The sequence below is a fragment of the Nicotiana sylvestris genome, chromosome 4, assembly GCF_000393655.2.
Source record: "Nicotiana sylvestris chromosome 4, ASM39365v2, whole genome shotgun sequence".
Classification (NCBI taxonomy): Eukaryota; Viridiplantae; Streptophyta; class Magnoliopsida; order Solanales; family Solanaceae; genus Nicotiana; species Nicotiana sylvestris.
In genome coordinates this window covers 133,908,301-133,922,129 of record NC_091060.1, presented here as the reverse complement: position 1 = coordinate 133,922,129, position 13,829 = coordinate 133,908,301, and the positions used below count along the sequence as shown (strand labels likewise).

General features: G+C 35.0%; 1 protein-coding gene across 1 annotated transcript; it reads left to right on the top strand.

The window, feature by feature from the left end:
- Positions 1-356: 356 nt before the first annotated feature.
- On the top strand, positions 357-1,307 carry LOC138890197 (uncharacterized). The gene is made up of 3 exons (XM_070173563.1): positions 357-490; positions 662-780; positions 895-1,307. Exons 1-3 carry the CDS (start codon positions 357-359, stop codon positions 1,305-1,307), a joined length of 666 nt encoding a protein of 221 aa, XP_070029664.1.
- Positions 1,308-13,829: the final 12,522 nt, after the last annotated feature.

Below are 13,829 nucleotides of genomic sequence, written 5' to 3'. Positions count from 1 at the left end.
CAAAAATTAACGAATCATATAATTATCTGTTATAAATAAAATTATATTTACAGTGAATGTACATATTTAGAGAGATTCTAGGGTTTTTTACTTTGTGGCTAAGTCATTTTTCCCCTATAAATATAGGGGTCTTACCCCATTGTAAATCATCCCAAAATTCAATAAGAATTTCCTCTCTCTTTCTGTGCAATATTGTTCTTCTACTTTTATTGTTTCATAACACGTTATCAGCACGAGACTCTACCGTCTCAAGAAGCGTTTGAGAAGATTAAGGTACAATTTTTTTCCTCTTTTTAATTATGACTAACATTATGAAAAGAAAGTTCGTTGCCCTTGAAATTTCGGGCAAGAACTATATGACATGGGTGTTGGATGCTAAAATCCATTTAGATGCAATGGGTCTTGGAGACACCACTAAAGACAAAACTAAAGCATCCACCCAAGACTGTGCTAAGGCCTTGATTTTCTTGCGCCATCACCTTGATGAAGGGTTGAAAATAGAATATCTCACAGTCAAAGATCCACTTGTTTTGTGGAATGGCTTAAAGGAAAAATATGACAACTTAAAGTTGGTCACTCTTCCACAAGCACGATATGATTGGGCTCATCTTAGGCTCCAAGACTTTAAGTCTATTTCTGAATATAATTTTGTGATGTTCAGAATTACTTCTAAATTGAAACTCTGTGGAGATACTATCACTGATTATGATATGCTTGAAAAAACGTTTACAACGTTTCATGCCTCCAATATGGTTTTGCAACAGCAGTACAGAGAGAAAGGTTTCAAGAAGTACTCTGAGCTGATTTCTCTTCTCCTTTTGGCTGAGCGAAACAATGACTTGCTCATGAGAAATCACGAAAATTGACCCACTGGGTCTACACCATTGCCTGAAGTGGATGAGGTGTATTCCCATTATGCTAAGCGTGGAAAAGGCCGTGGCTCTATTCGTGGTCGTGGTCGTGGCCGTGGCCGTGGACAAAGAAGAAATTTTCCTGGTGTTAATCACCCCCCAAAGAAAAATAACCACCAAAAATGGAAAGGGAAAGATGAGAGGTCAAAGGCAGATGGTTCAGAAACTGAATGTTATCGTTGCGGTGGAAAAGGGCATTGGGCAAATATTTGTCGTGTATCAAGACATTTGGTTGAGCTTTATCAAGCATCTCTAAAGAATAAAGGCCCTAAAGCTAATTTTGTCTATGACAATGAATTTGACATCACCCACTTGGATGTGGCAAACTTCTTTGAGCACCCTGATGGAAAAATAGACCACTTGATCGGTGATGGATCCGTGGTTAAAGATGATTGAGTAGTTTGATTTTTATTTTTGCTTATTCGTAGTAACTAGTGAATAAATATCATGTAATCATAGTTCTTTACATGAGTAGTAGTCATTAGTATCAATTAGTATTATTTTATGAATTAGTGTTAGTTCGTTCTAGTATTCGTTTTAAACAATATTTCAGCCTTTGACCATATCATAATTATTTTCATACACATGCATGTGGTAAGAATTCAAATGTGGCATATTGTTTTAGTATTTAACAGTCTCTGTACATAAATTCTTACCAAGTGTTTCTAATACTAAAGTGTATGTTGAGTATAATATGTCAAAAACATATGTATCTATTCTGTACTATATTACGAACTTAGTGTGCAATTATTGCCTTTACACATTATACTATTATAATGAAAATTCATCATAACTGTAACAATATTTTTCTTTACCAGTGTGCATACATCAGGCAGATAACGCAACCTTAGAGTAGTACATGAAAAAGCATATTATGATTTCACTGTTTAATAGTGCTAACAAGTGAAAAATCAGTAATAGCATGTGATAATCTTGTTAAAAGGCTTTCTCGTAGTGTTAATAACCAAACACGAAAATCAAACTATAGCACTTATAATTGTATTATTACTCCTAATAAATTAAAATAAAATTGATGTCTTGTTAAAATTTGCATGTGGCCTAGATGTTATGTGTATTAAATCTCGGTTGTGTGTGTAATACCATTATTTTGCATTTGTTTGCATTCTTTCATATAAATACATTTTCTTCTTTATATTTTTTCTGAATTTCCCTTTTAGACTAATATTTATTCATATATTTCTTTTGTATGTCAAACCATGGGAAGCAAATATGGATATCCCACAAAACAAACTTGGATCAAAGTTCAATTGTAAAAATATTTGTTTAATTGATTCATGCACGACACATACAGTATTCAAAGAGAAGAAATATTTCTCTCATTTAAGTATGTGCAAGGCAGATATTACTACAATTTCTAGTAGTAGTAATTTAATTGAAGGCTCTGAAAGAGCTACTATAACTCTGCCTAAGGGAACAATATTTATCATAGAGAATGCAATGTTCTCCTCCAAGTCTAATAGGAACTTGTTGAGTTTTAAAGATATCCGTCGAAATGGATATCATATTGAGATAATAGATGAGAATAATCTTGAATATCTCATCATTACCAAGAATGTCTCTGGCCAAAAGAGGGTTATTGAGAAGTTCCCATCTTTATCTTGTGGCCTGTATTGGACAAGAATTAGTGCAATTGAGGCACATTCTACCGTAAACCAAAAGGTTACTGATTCAAATACTTGTGTACTTTGGCATGATCGATTGGGACATCCTGGATCAATTATGATGAGACGAATTATAGAAAACTCAAATGGGCATTCATTAAAGAATCTAAAGATTCTTTTAGATAATGAATTTTCTTGCATTTCTTGTTATCAAGGCAAGTTAATTATTAGACCATCACCAACAAAGGTTGGAATTGAGTTCCCTGCGTTTTTGGAACGTATACAAGGGGACATTTGTGGACCTATTCACCCACCTAGTGGGTCGTTTAGATATTTTATGGTCTTAATAGACGCATCTTCTAGATGGTCCCATGTGTGCTTATTGTCATCTCGCAACCTCGCGTTTGCAAAATTAACGGCACAAATAATTCGATTACGGGAACAATTTCCCGATAATCCAATTAAGTCTATTAGACTTGATAATGCTGCTGAGTTTTCATCTCAAGCATTTAATGATTATTGCTTATCAATTGGGATAAAAGTGAAACATCTTGTAGCTCATGTTCACACTCAAAATGATCTTGCAGAGTCTTTAATTAAACGTCTACAATTGATAGCAAGATCGTTACTCATGAAAACGAGGCTACCCACTTCTGTTTGGGGTCACACCATTTTGCATACAACAATGCTAGTTCATCTCAGACCGACAAGTTATCATAAATATTCCCCGTTGCAATTAGTTTTGGGTCATGAACCTAATATATTCCATTTAAGAATTTTTGGATGCGCAGTATATGTGCATGTAGCGCCGCCATATCGCACCAAAATGGGTCCGCAAAGAAGGTTAGGAATATATGTTAGGTTTGAATCGCCCTCCATTATTCGCTACCTCAAAACATTGACGGGGAATTTGTTTACTGCACGATTTGCAGACTGTCGATTCGATGAGACACTTTTCCCAAAATTAGGGGGAGAAGTTGGTGAAACCAAACGGGAAATTTTGTGGAAAAATCTATCATTATCTCATCTTGATCCACGTGCCTCTATTTGTGAAAAAGAGGTGCAAAAGATTATCCATTTGCAGAGAATAGCAAATCAAATGCCAGACGCATTTACGGATTTGAAAAGGATAACAAAATCACATATCCCTGAAGAGAATGTTCCAATCCGTATTGATGTCCCTATTGGACAATCTTCTAGTGTCATAGCAAATGAGTCAAAAGCACACCTAAAACGTGGCAGACCATTAGGTTCAAAAGATCGAAATCCTAGAAAAAGGAAAACAAATGATCAATGACACTACAAAAGAATCTCATGAAGAAATCCATGATTTAATAAATTTTGAGATTCATGAGGAATCCACTGAGCCCGAGGTTCAAGAAAATAAGGAACTATCAATAAATCCAATCGATATTGAGACAAATTTGAATCTAGTGGATATTGTGGTGGATTATGTCTTTGCATATAATGTTGCATCTAGCATTACACAAGAAAGTGAGGATCTTCAACCTCAATCTATTGGAGAATGTCGACAAAGACTTGATTGGCCAAAATGGCAAGAAGCAATCCAATCAGAGTTGAATTCACTTGCAAAATGTGAAGTTTTTGGGCCTGTAGTCCAAACACCTAATGGTGTTAAGCCTGTTGTCTATAAATGGGTCTTTGTACGCAAGAGAAATGAGAAAAACGAGGTACAAAGATATAAGGCACGCCTTGTTGCATAAGGATTTTCACAAAGGCCTGGTATCGATTATGAGGAGACATATTCACCCGTTATGGATGCTATAACTTTCTGTTATCTCATTAGTTTTGATGTCCATGAAAAGCTTGACATGCATTTAATGGATGTGGTTACCGCCTACCTTTATGGCTCACTTGATAATGAGATATACATGAAAATTTCCGATGGATTTAAAATGCCAAACGCACATAATTCAAAGTCCCGGGAAATGTTTTCAATCAAATTACAAAGATCTTTGTATGGTCTAAAGCAATCAGAACGAATGTGGTATAATCGTCTTAGTGAGTATTTATTAAAAGAAAGCTATATAAATGATTCCATTTGCCCATGTGTTTTTATAAGAAAACAACATCGGAATTTGTTGTACTTGCCGTATATGTTGATGACATAAACCTTATTGGAACTCCTATAGAACTCCAAAAGGCAATTGATTATTTAAAGAAGAAATTCGAGATGAAAGATCTCAGAAAGACAAAATTATGTCTTGGTTTGCAAATTGAACATTTGGCAAACGGAATTTTTGTTCATCAATCTGCCTACATAGAAAAGGTATTGAAATGGTTTTACATGGATGAGGTGCATCCATTAAGTACTCTGATGGTTGTTCGATCACTTGATGTGAATAAGGATCCATTCCGGCCTCAAGAAGAGAATGAAGAGCTACTTGGTCCTGAAGTACCATATCTTAGTGCAATTGGTGCACTAATGTATCTTGCTAATACTACAAGGCCTGACATAACTTTTTCAGTTAATGTCTTAGCAAGATATAGCTCTGCTCCTACAAAGAGACATTGGAATGGAATCAAACACATATTGTGGTATCTAAAAGGGACTACCGATATGGGCTTATTTTATGGCAATAATTGCAGTCCTGATCTTGTTGGTTATGCCGATGCTGGGTATTTATCCGATCCACACAAGGCTCGATCTCAAACAGGTTATGTGTTTACCTGTGGAGGCACTGCCATATCTTGGCGATCAACTAAGCAATCAATTGTGGTTACTTCATCTAATCATGCTGAGATAATTGCTATTCATGAAGCAAGTCGAGAGTGTGTGTGGTTGAGGTCTATAATACATCTTATTCGAGACAAATGTGGTTTGAAATGTGACAAACTATCCACGATTTTGTATGAAGACAATGCAGCATGCATAGCCCAATTAAAGGGAGGATTCATAAAAGGAGATAGGACAAAGCACATTTCACCAAAGTTATTTTTCACACATGATCTTCAAAAGAATGGTGATATCAATGTGCAACAGATTCGTTCAAGTGATAATATGGCTGATTTGTTCACAAAATCTCTACCAACGTCAACCTTCAAGAAACTAGTGTACAAGATCGGGATGCGAAGGCTCAAGGATGTGAATTGATGCTCTCATCAGGGGAGTTAATGCGCGTTGCACTCTTTTTCCCTTACAAGGTTTTGTCCCACTGGGTTTTCCTTGAAAGGTTTTTAACGAGGCAACCAAAAGGCGTATTATTAGAGATGTGTACTCTTTTTCCTTTTCTAGAAATTTTTTTCCCATTGGGTTTTATTTTAGTTAAGGTTTTAACGAGGCACATTACTTATCGAGTAAACATTCAAGGGGGAGTGTTATAAATAAAATTCTATTTATGGTGAATGTCCATATTTAGAGAGATTCTAGGGTTTATTACTTGGTGGCTAAGTCAACCTCTCCATATAAATAGAGGATTCTATTCCAATGTAATTCATCCCAAAATTCAATAAGAATTTCCTCTCTCTCTTTCTCTGCAATATGCTCTTGTTCTCTTTATTGTTTTATCACATTATCAAATAACTTTTGAACGATACTCAAGTATCTTAATTATATAGGTTGTGCTACAAATTAATATGAAGTATGATTCAAAACGAATAAGAATACATTATAATTAAATGAATCTAAAAAATTCTTTATTTACTAATTATCTAACTCCATTTGTTATTTATCCATCATCATTACAATCTTCAATCCTTTCTTACTTGTAACTCGTGATGCATAAACTGATTTATTTGTAAATACATATTTACTTAGAAATAGTCTCATATGAAATAATAATTCATCTTGACTTATAATGAGGGTAAAAGAAAAATGTGATAGAATTTTATTATTCATATTTTTATATAAAAAATTATATTTTAATCAAGTCCAAAAAATATATCTATAAATTCAAAATTTTATCCTTCAATTCAAATTAATTTTTATTACATAACCTAAAAGATATTGTCTTATAATTGCTGGTGGTTTCTATTAGCTTATCTTTTTTTATTATATAGACTAATAGATTTTATCTTAAAATTGTCAAATGCCTTTTTATTAGTTTGCCACATGGCTTAACCTTAATAGAAACTACTCTTTTTGCTGCGCAAATAATAGATGTTTTACTTATTTTTTAGCTCATTTGTTATTTGTTCATCATCAACATCATTCCTTTTCTACTTGTAACTCGTGATGAAAATCATAAAATAGTTCAGTTGTAAAAATATATTTATTTAGAAATAGTCCAATATGAGATAATGATTCGTTTTAATTTATAATAATAATAATCAAATAATAGTACGATAGAAATAATCTTCCCTTGAATTTAGAAGGTATTTGACTCATATGAAGTTAGCATAATTATAAATATGATCATTTTTTGTCCAACATCTTTTATAACGAACATCGTGTTTTATTTAATAAACTATTATATTATTTGTTCACTTTATTATCTATAAATGTCTTATATTTTTTAAAATATTTTTTCATCCTTTTCCTCCCTTCAATATTTGTATTTATTTTAGGGAATAAAACAATAGCCTATAACGTTATAAACATACAGATATATAACTTAGATTTAATAATTTTTTTCGTGTTCTATTGTACTAATAATTACCGGTAAAGCCTTTCATGAAATTATTTACATTAGTTTTAATAATTATTATTGTAATAATACGTACAATTAGAAATTCAATTTTTTCTCTTATATTATTTTTAATATAATATTTTAATAATAATTTCAATTCTTATTAACATGACCTATATTAATAATTATGGGTGAGACTTTTCAAGAAAATTTTAGCATTGTTTATAATGATTATTATTATAGTAGTACGTACAATTAAAGATTAATTTTCTCTCTATGTTATTTTTGACATAATATTTTAATAACAATTTCAAACGTTATTAAAATTACATATATGAATAATTTATTATATTTCTAAAATTTTAATGAGTTGCTTCAAATTCCTTAATTTGAACTTTTCTCATCCTAATATAAAAATATTTGTCATCTCGAATTCCAATAAGTCTAACATTTTATTTTTAATCTCATGTCAAAATGCGATTTAGTTTATTTTAGCACATTAAATCATATTGGTTTTATAAAATTCTAACTCTCAGCTTCTTTTTTAACTCAACCTATGAGACTCCTTCGTAACTACATAATATATAAGATTTAAATTTTTCTGATTGATTACCACAATTATTTAAGTAAATATGGTCTTTTAAATTACGTTACAAATATATCACTATTCTATTGGTATATGTATATGATAAATCACATTCAATATTTCATTTTCATTTTGTATTTAATCCTCTAGCAACTCTTTGGGAAAGATAGATTTCAATGTAATTTTTCTTTTTTTGTTTGAAAGATCCCGACATCTTGTATCTTAATTGTTGGCTCCTTAAATTCTTGGAATAGGCTCATTCAATATATTGGACTATTCCTACTTCTATCAACACGGGCAGAAAAATTAAATAACAATACACTACAGAAAATAATGTAACTATAGAATTATATCTAATTAAACAATACCTTTTCACCCTTCTTGTGTGCATTACCGATTTTTAGTACACATAGATTTCAATTGCAACCATGATGCAGTCCATCTCTGTGATTTTCTTTAGGGAATATTCAGGACTACTCCATCATCGATGAAACTATTTTATCTTGCAACATAACCAATACTTGAATTTATCTACTACTATTTTCAAGTTAGATCGTGTAAAAGTTGAAAAAAAAGCACAGGAGATCAACTGTGTAGGAGTTTTATTTTAGATTCAATATTTTAGCCACATGTTTAAAAATTGAGAGTTATCTAGAACTTGGATAAGATTTAATTTTTTTAATATTTTTTTATTGCAAAAACTTTAACCATACAGTAAAAATTTGATTTTTCTTTTTCAATCTCAAATTTTAGAAGTGACGTAACTGTTCTCTCCTTTGAAATATGTACCAATTTGTTCTCAAAGAGTATAACATGGATAAACTACGTAGCAGTTACGGTGTTGATTTCCTTTTTTTTAAAATATATATTTGAAGATTGATAGGTTACAAGTACTTTGATCATAAGTACTTTACTTTATATTTTGATGATCTAACAAACTTACTATCCAAGAACCAGATAAAGAACCTGTTACACATTTACAAGACCTTAAGATCACAAGGTTCCAGTTTGGGATCCAGCTTGCGTTATGATTCAACTCTTCAGAGTGGAAGGAACAACTGAAGGAATAGGTCCCTACCAGTTCCCGAGGAGACTGTACGAAGTCAACTTTCCAGCTGGAAAGTTGCTGCTTGCACATGCTACAGTGAAGGAACAATGCTGCAGTCAACTTTCCAAGGAAGACATTTTACCTACCTTGCTTATATCATTGTAAGTGATGTCACTCATGAATATATGCATTCAAAGGAGGCAAAACACATTCACTTGAACACTCAGAGATTTCGGCAAAAAGCTTTCTCACGGGATCATCTAGTAAGCAAGGTTCAAGTGCTTCAAGAATAAAAATAAAGCAACTACGGACCAGTTCCCACATAGAAGTTATTGTATGTCCGTAGTTGAGTTGTAACTTTGTAATAGTTCTTCATTTGTACTTCCTATCTAGCTTATTTAGAAGCATTCTATAGGAACCTCTTTGTAAACCTTAAACCAGTGCGTTTGAGTCTTAGCTAGAGTTAGTCATATTGTAAAGTCTTTGTAATAGAGTTATTACAAAGTGGCTTGTAATATGTGTATTACAAGTTAGTGAGGGAGTATGCATGTCTTGGATAGATTCATTATCATATTCTATGAGCTCTTCAGAATGAAAGATAATGAATCTATCCAAGACATGCATACTCAATTTACCTCCATCATCAATGAGCCTCACTCTCTTGGTGAAAGTATTTTAAGAAACAAGCTTGTCAGAAAAATCCTTAGTTTACTACCCAATTCTTAGGAAAGCAAAGTTAACGCCATTACAGAGGCTAAGGACCTGCAGACACTGACCATGGATGAACTTGTTGGAAACTTGAAAACTTATGAAATAAAGAAGAAAAGGACAATGAAAGAAGAGAGCCCAAGAGAGAGAAGAACTTGGTCCTCAAGACAGACAACAATGACTCAAGTGGTGAAGACGGGGACATGGCCTACTTGACAAAAAATTTCCAGAAGACGGTTCGCAGGAATGGAGGCATTCCAAAAAGGTAAAGTTCTAGCAAGCCAAGAAATTATGACCTCTGTCATAAATGTGGCAAGCCAGGACACTTCATCAAGGATTGCCTCCTCCTAAAGCAAGATCAGTATAATAACAACTTTGACAAAACAGCCAAAAGGAACCAGGTTCTTAACAAACACTTCAACAGGAAGAATGATGCTGACAATGTTGTAAAGTAAGCTCTTGTTGCATAGGGAGACTCCTCCAGCGAATATGAAGAAGAAAACGACTATGGTGGTAGTTCAATGATGGTAGTGAAAAATGAAACAACTAAGTATGATTCAATCTTTGCTTTAATGTCTCAATCTGATGACGATGAAGATGAGGACGATGATGAGGTAAACTTTCTGGATGTTCCGAGAAATCTGAAGTCTTACTGTCCTAAAAAGCTCATGTCATTAGCAAATGTGCTAATTGATGCATACCATAGTCTTATCAATCATAAAGATGCATTAGCTATGGAGCTAGGGGAAGCAGAACGAACCAGAGATGACCTAGTAGTCGTTGTAGTCGATTTGAAAAAACAATAGAGAACCTGAAAAAAGAAAGGAATTCCTTAGAAGAGAAAATTGCTAGTATAGAATATGAAATAGATGATCTAATGATTGTTGTGGTGTACTTAAAAGAAACCATTGAGTGTCCAAGTAAAGAAAAAGAAACCTTGACTAAGAGAGTTGCTATCATTGAGCAAGAAAGAGATGACCTAGTAGTGGTGGTAGTATACTTGAAACAAAAAATTGAGGAGTTTAAAATGGTAAATAGGCATGGAAACTCTGAAAAGGGAAAGGAAACTTGGTAAAGACTAGTCTGTGTGCTGAAATTGAGAAAAACAAATAGCTTCAGGAAGAACTAGGGAAAGTAAAGAGTGATCTTGAAAAATCGCTTAAGTGGACCTGGTCCTCTGATGCTATCACTGCCATGTACACCAACTCTGGGGGAAACAAGCAGGGGATTGGGTTTTAAAGAGAAAAGATTCCCTACAACCCTCATAGCAAGTATGCTACTGTACCTGACAATTGGCTATGTACCCACCGCGGTAACAATGGGCACCTCAAGGAAAACTGCATGGGTTCAATCTCATCAGAAAAATAAAGTTTTTGCTAAGAGAGTAACTACTACAAGAGGACCTAGTCCGTCAAATAGAAAACCATCAAATAGGAAACGCATTTTGCCTGCTTGGACTAAGAGAGCACTCATTCATCCCTTATCTCATAACAAGGGACCCAAACTAGTTTGGGTTCCTAAATCTAACCCTTGATTTCCTTGTGCAGGGAGCAGTGAAGGGGAGCGACCAATAATGACATATGAACATTGGCTGCTCAAAGGACATGACTGGAAATACGATCAATTTTCCTTCACTAAAACCCCTACAAGGAGAGTGTGTACCCTTCTGAAAATAGCTAAAAGGGGGTACGCTCTAGGAGTTGGAAGATCTGTGTCAAAGAAAATAAGGTGGAATTCTTGTCCAGGATATGCACAATCTCAAATCCTATGACTGGTGAGGTGATGCTATAGTCAAAAGACACAAGGGTACTTATTTTGATGTGCTTGAGCCTCTGCAGAGTGGATATATAAGTTGGTTGAAAGTTGTTGAAGACAATACTGAACTATGGGACAAAAGACTGGAGCATTGCAAGTTATTTATCACTAAACAAACCAGATCTGAAGGACCTGGTTCATGATCTAATCAAGTTGAGTATCAAGTAACACAAAGCATACAATGCCGGTGCAAAAAGAAAGCATGTCAGATCTCTATTTAAGCCCAAAAGGGGACAATCAGCACCTCAAGTCCACTTGGACTTTGCTCTTCAAAACCAAGGATGAGATCTTTCAAGTAATTGTGGCTTTTGTCAAGAAGATCCAGGTATAGATACAAACAAACGTGGCTTACATCAGATCAGTTCATGGAACAGGTTTGGTTAATGCCATAGTGGATGAATGATGTATTCAAAGAAGAATTATTCAACCGCTTAGCTCCAAGAACACCACAGCAAATGGAGTTGTGGAAAAAAATAAAGGGACTCTTGAAGATTGGGCACGGTCAATATTATTTGATAGAGGAATTGCAAACATCTTGACCAAAGTTGCTGACTCAATTGAGGATATGTGGGTACAATTGTTATGCTCTCAACAACGGGAAGGATCAACCTTGAAAATCTGATGGTAAAAGAGATGGAGGAATCTTCCTGATGTACTTGTCTCAAGAGAGAACAAAAATACTAATCAAGGTAGAGAACGCTCATTGATTCCAGCACGGAACCTGGTCCTGTCTCTACAACAACAGAAGCTGAAGAACAAGTTGTTGAAAAAGGTTATGACATAGAAGCATCACAGGTCATCAGCACTCCCATTGCCACAACTACACACCCAGATATGGATGAACCTGGTTCTCCTCTAAATCAAACCATGTATAGAGACATCATTGAATCACTCTTGTATCTCACTGCAAGTAGACCAGACATCAAGCTTAGAGTTGAGTTTTGTGCAAGGTTTAAGTCAAATCTAAAGGATTCTCATCTGAAGGCTAGTGTAATAATTTTGAGATATCTTAGAGGAACACAGGACCTGGTCCTCTACTATCTTTCAAGTAATGGATAGGAAAAGTTCGCCTGAAATGGGACATTCTCTGGGTTCATGTCCTGTCTCATGAGGCTCAAGGAAGCAAAATTCAATGACACTCTCAACAGTTGAAGCAGAATATGTATCATCAACCTCCTGTTGTGCTCAAATGTTGTGGACCAAGCAACAAATTAAAAAGAACTTGAATCCAACTCAAGAGGGCCAAATAGATTGATTACCGAAGATCAATGTGCAGGCATCTTCACCAAAAGCCCTGGGAAGAAAGCATTTTGAGAAAAATCATCTTGCACTAGGGGATGATGAAACCTAACTGAGAATGTGGTTCCTCATGATTGGTTATGAAAGTCATAGTCAAGTAATAGCTAAAGTATTTTCTGGCTAAGTCTAACTCACCCTATACCGTTACAGGTAGACACGCATGATGACTACAAAGTAGATGATGCAATACATATTGGTAAAGAGGGTTAAGCTCACTTGCAAAAACTCGTCAAGGAACCCAGTTCTCTTGACACAGATCAGTACCCTCTTTGTTATTTTATATACATTCAAAATGGACAAAACCAATGCCATATCATCAGCGTGACAGTCTCTTTAAAGTCATGTCTTTTCAGCCAATACGTCACAGCCAAAACTTCATTCCTTTTTCTGAGCGATACATCTCCCAAGCCAAATGTTGCCGCCGTTTCAGAACCGGTCCCTCATCATAATTAAATCAACATCACAACCCTTTCTCTTCCAAATTCAAAATCTCCTTTTTGTCTTCTCTCTTCTCAAATATACAATCCTTTGAGTACAATCTCACCATGTTTGAAAATCAAGCAACCGTCAGTGTGCCTGACAACGCTGTGATTAAGTCCTCACTAGTTAGTATTTCAGCAATGAACTCCCCTCCCAACACAATCACTAGTCCAAACCCTAAAACAGAGTCTTCTCCACACTCCACTCCCTCTTCTACCCACTCCGATTCTGTTCCCGATCTAAGCAAGGCTGGGAATGTCTGTCCTCCTCCAGTCTCACCGGTCAAACATAGTACACAAGGTCTACAGGGTAAACAAGGGAACCTCATTCAGGAATCTTCAACTTTATCCATGGTTGGGCACTCTAGTGAAGATTTGGTGACTAGTCATGAAGAGATTGAGACCACCATGACAGGTTGTGACTCTGCAGGTATCACTCCTTCTTCTATTGAAATCTCCATGGAACCACAAGAAAAAGAGGGAATAGAGAATACATTTTCCATTGCTTCAGAAGGGGTCATTGTAGAGAAATGTGCAGAAGGGTCTGAGCCTCAGAGGGTAGTGCCTCAACCATCATAATAAAAAGGAGCACTTGTGCCATTTGAACAACTGGCACAAGATGATGCTATTGGAATCCCTAATGATGAACCTAATCCCTCCGTGGAGGATCTAGGTCATGAGTCATCTCCCCAGGCCAGTGTTGATCCTGCTCCTTCTCCCCACTTTTATGCTGAGCCTTTGAATATGGTGGTGCCTGAGACGAATCCTAACA